Raw genomic sequence first — 1,924 nt, 5'->3', positions numbered from 1 at the left:
CTGCTCCTACTTGATGACCCCTCTTCCCTGCTAAACCGGAGGCAGCGCACCCCACAAGCGCCAGCGATAAAGCCCAGCACCGAGCTGTGCACACCCCTAAACCCTGCACGTACTCACAGGGACTGAGATTCCACGTTTCCTCGGACTCGGAGTTCAAAGAGAGCTGGGAAGGAGTGGGCCCACGAGAAACGCTGTAACGGTAGCTGCCCATCAAGCTGCCCCCGTTGGTGTCTGTGTGGCTGAGGGACAAGTACTGGCTCTTCACGCCCAGCTCCTTCTTCCCACCGCCCCCATCAGAACTGCGGGAGCTGGAACGGAGAGCGCCATCGTGCTCGCCACTCAGCTCCGGGGTCCTGGTGCTGCTGCTGGTATCCGTCTCCAAGCTGTCGTCCCCACCAATGTAGAACCTCCCGCTCTCGCTGGCCGGGGTGGGTGGTTCTGCCGGGCCCTCCTGCAGGCTGCCCGCCTCCAGGACAGAGTCTGGCAGCTCCTCACTCGTGCTGTCAGGGCCAGGATGCAGAGGCGTGCTGGAGCACACCTCTGAAGGCAGGATGACCACATGGTCACTGGAACAACTTGGACAGGCTATGGGCTCATCAGCTGCTGCAGTACCTGTGGAAGACTTTATCAGGGACAAAGGAAAAACAGAACAGCTCTCCTCCAACACGATTCTAATTTTATTTTTTCCTCTGCAAACCCCAAACCATCTCTTTCAAAGCAGACAATAGCTATAGTCAGACCCGAGCAGCTTGTTGAACAACTCTGTTGAGAATCACGCCCCACACACCTCCCCTCACAAATCAGTGAGAAATTCTGGATCCGCGCCAACATCCACCTGAGAGAGCTCTGCTCAGGATTAGGGTGACCAGAGTGTGCTGCAGTTGCAACTAAAACTCCATCAGGGCTTTGGCTCATGACTTTTCCTCCACTTCATGTCCACACATGCTCACGTAGCCTTTCAAGGCCAAGCTCACGACCAGCCAGTCCAGCCTGTCTTAGCTACCTCCATCCCCAGCGTGGTGTATCCTCCAGCCATCCAAACCACACGCATGCTGCGTCCCTTCTCCAGCTGCCCGCATTCATCCCTCCTAACCCCAATTCCCGATGCTTCACCCACACTGAGGCAGAGTCCCAGCTGGATCCTAGGACTCCCACTATCCTGGCAGGGGGGTGAAAGTGTCCTGGGGTGGAAGAAAGTGCTGCAGCCAGGACAGCATCTCTGCCCTCAGACGTTGATCCCAGGCTACTTCACCAAACACGCAGCATCTCCCAAGCTAAGGCTGGGCACTGCCCACTTCAAATGGAAACTGAGCGCTAGAAAACGCAGCAAACAGAAGGTGCCTGTTCAGCACTAGCCATGTCTCGGCCAAAATACCACACCTGGCTTCAGACACACGAAGAAAAATGTGGACAAATGGAAAGAGCACAAAGGAGACCAGCAAGAATAACTGCATTGTAGTAGATATGACTGACAAGGAAATTATCTGGGGAGTGGAGCTTATTTAGTCTAGAGAACAGTAGACAGGACTAGTTGCGGGGGGAGAACAATGGTCCTCAAGTACAAAGAAAGGAATAAATCATTCCCCATAAGAGAAGCAAGAGTGGGCTTAAGATCACAGCCAGGGAGACTTAGGTTAGGGTTCCAGTTGTTTTTCTGATGCCCAACACCCAAAGTTTTACCTGGAATACTGGAGAAGATTCCCCAGAAGCCTCTGTTAGCAAAAGCCCTTAAGAACAAATTAAGTCTCTGTGGCAGAACTGACCCCAGCTTCAACAGGCTATATGACCTTTAATTGGAGAAGCCTCTGAGGCCTCTCCCGGACTGCAGTTTTCTTTGGGCCATCTGCAGTTTCCAGCGCCCCCCTGTTCTCCCAGACCCCAGGCCACCCATAACAGGGGTGCTGCTTGCTTAGCCTTAAACCAG

At 54.0% G+C, this 1,924-nt stretch overlaps 1 protein-coding gene across 1 annotated transcript in view; it reads right to left on the bottom strand.

Moving 5' to 3' along the window:
• STK11IP (serine/threonine kinase 11 interacting protein) overlaps positions 1-1,924 on the bottom strand; it is a gene marked incomplete at its 5' end in the record, with an annotated part of 16,685 nt that overhangs the window by 5,341 nt on the left and 9,420 nt on the right. Inside the window, one exon of the mRNA XM_010158585.1 lies at positions 118-612. Coding sequence (XP_010156887.1) covers positions 118-612 — 495 coding nt within the window. The remainder of the gene's footprint in view (positions 1-117; positions 613-1,924) is intronic.

This window comes from Eurypyga helias, unplaced genomic scaffold (genome assembly GCF_000690775.1).
Source record: "Eurypyga helias isolate BGI_N326 unplaced genomic scaffold, ASM69077v1 scaffold35679, whole genome shotgun sequence".
Classification (NCBI taxonomy): domain Eukaryota; kingdom Metazoa; phylum Chordata; class Aves; order Eurypygiformes; family Eurypygidae; genus Eurypyga; species Eurypyga helias.
Note: the sequence above shows the minus strand (reverse complement) of the source record. Positions and strands in the feature narration are given on the sequence as shown.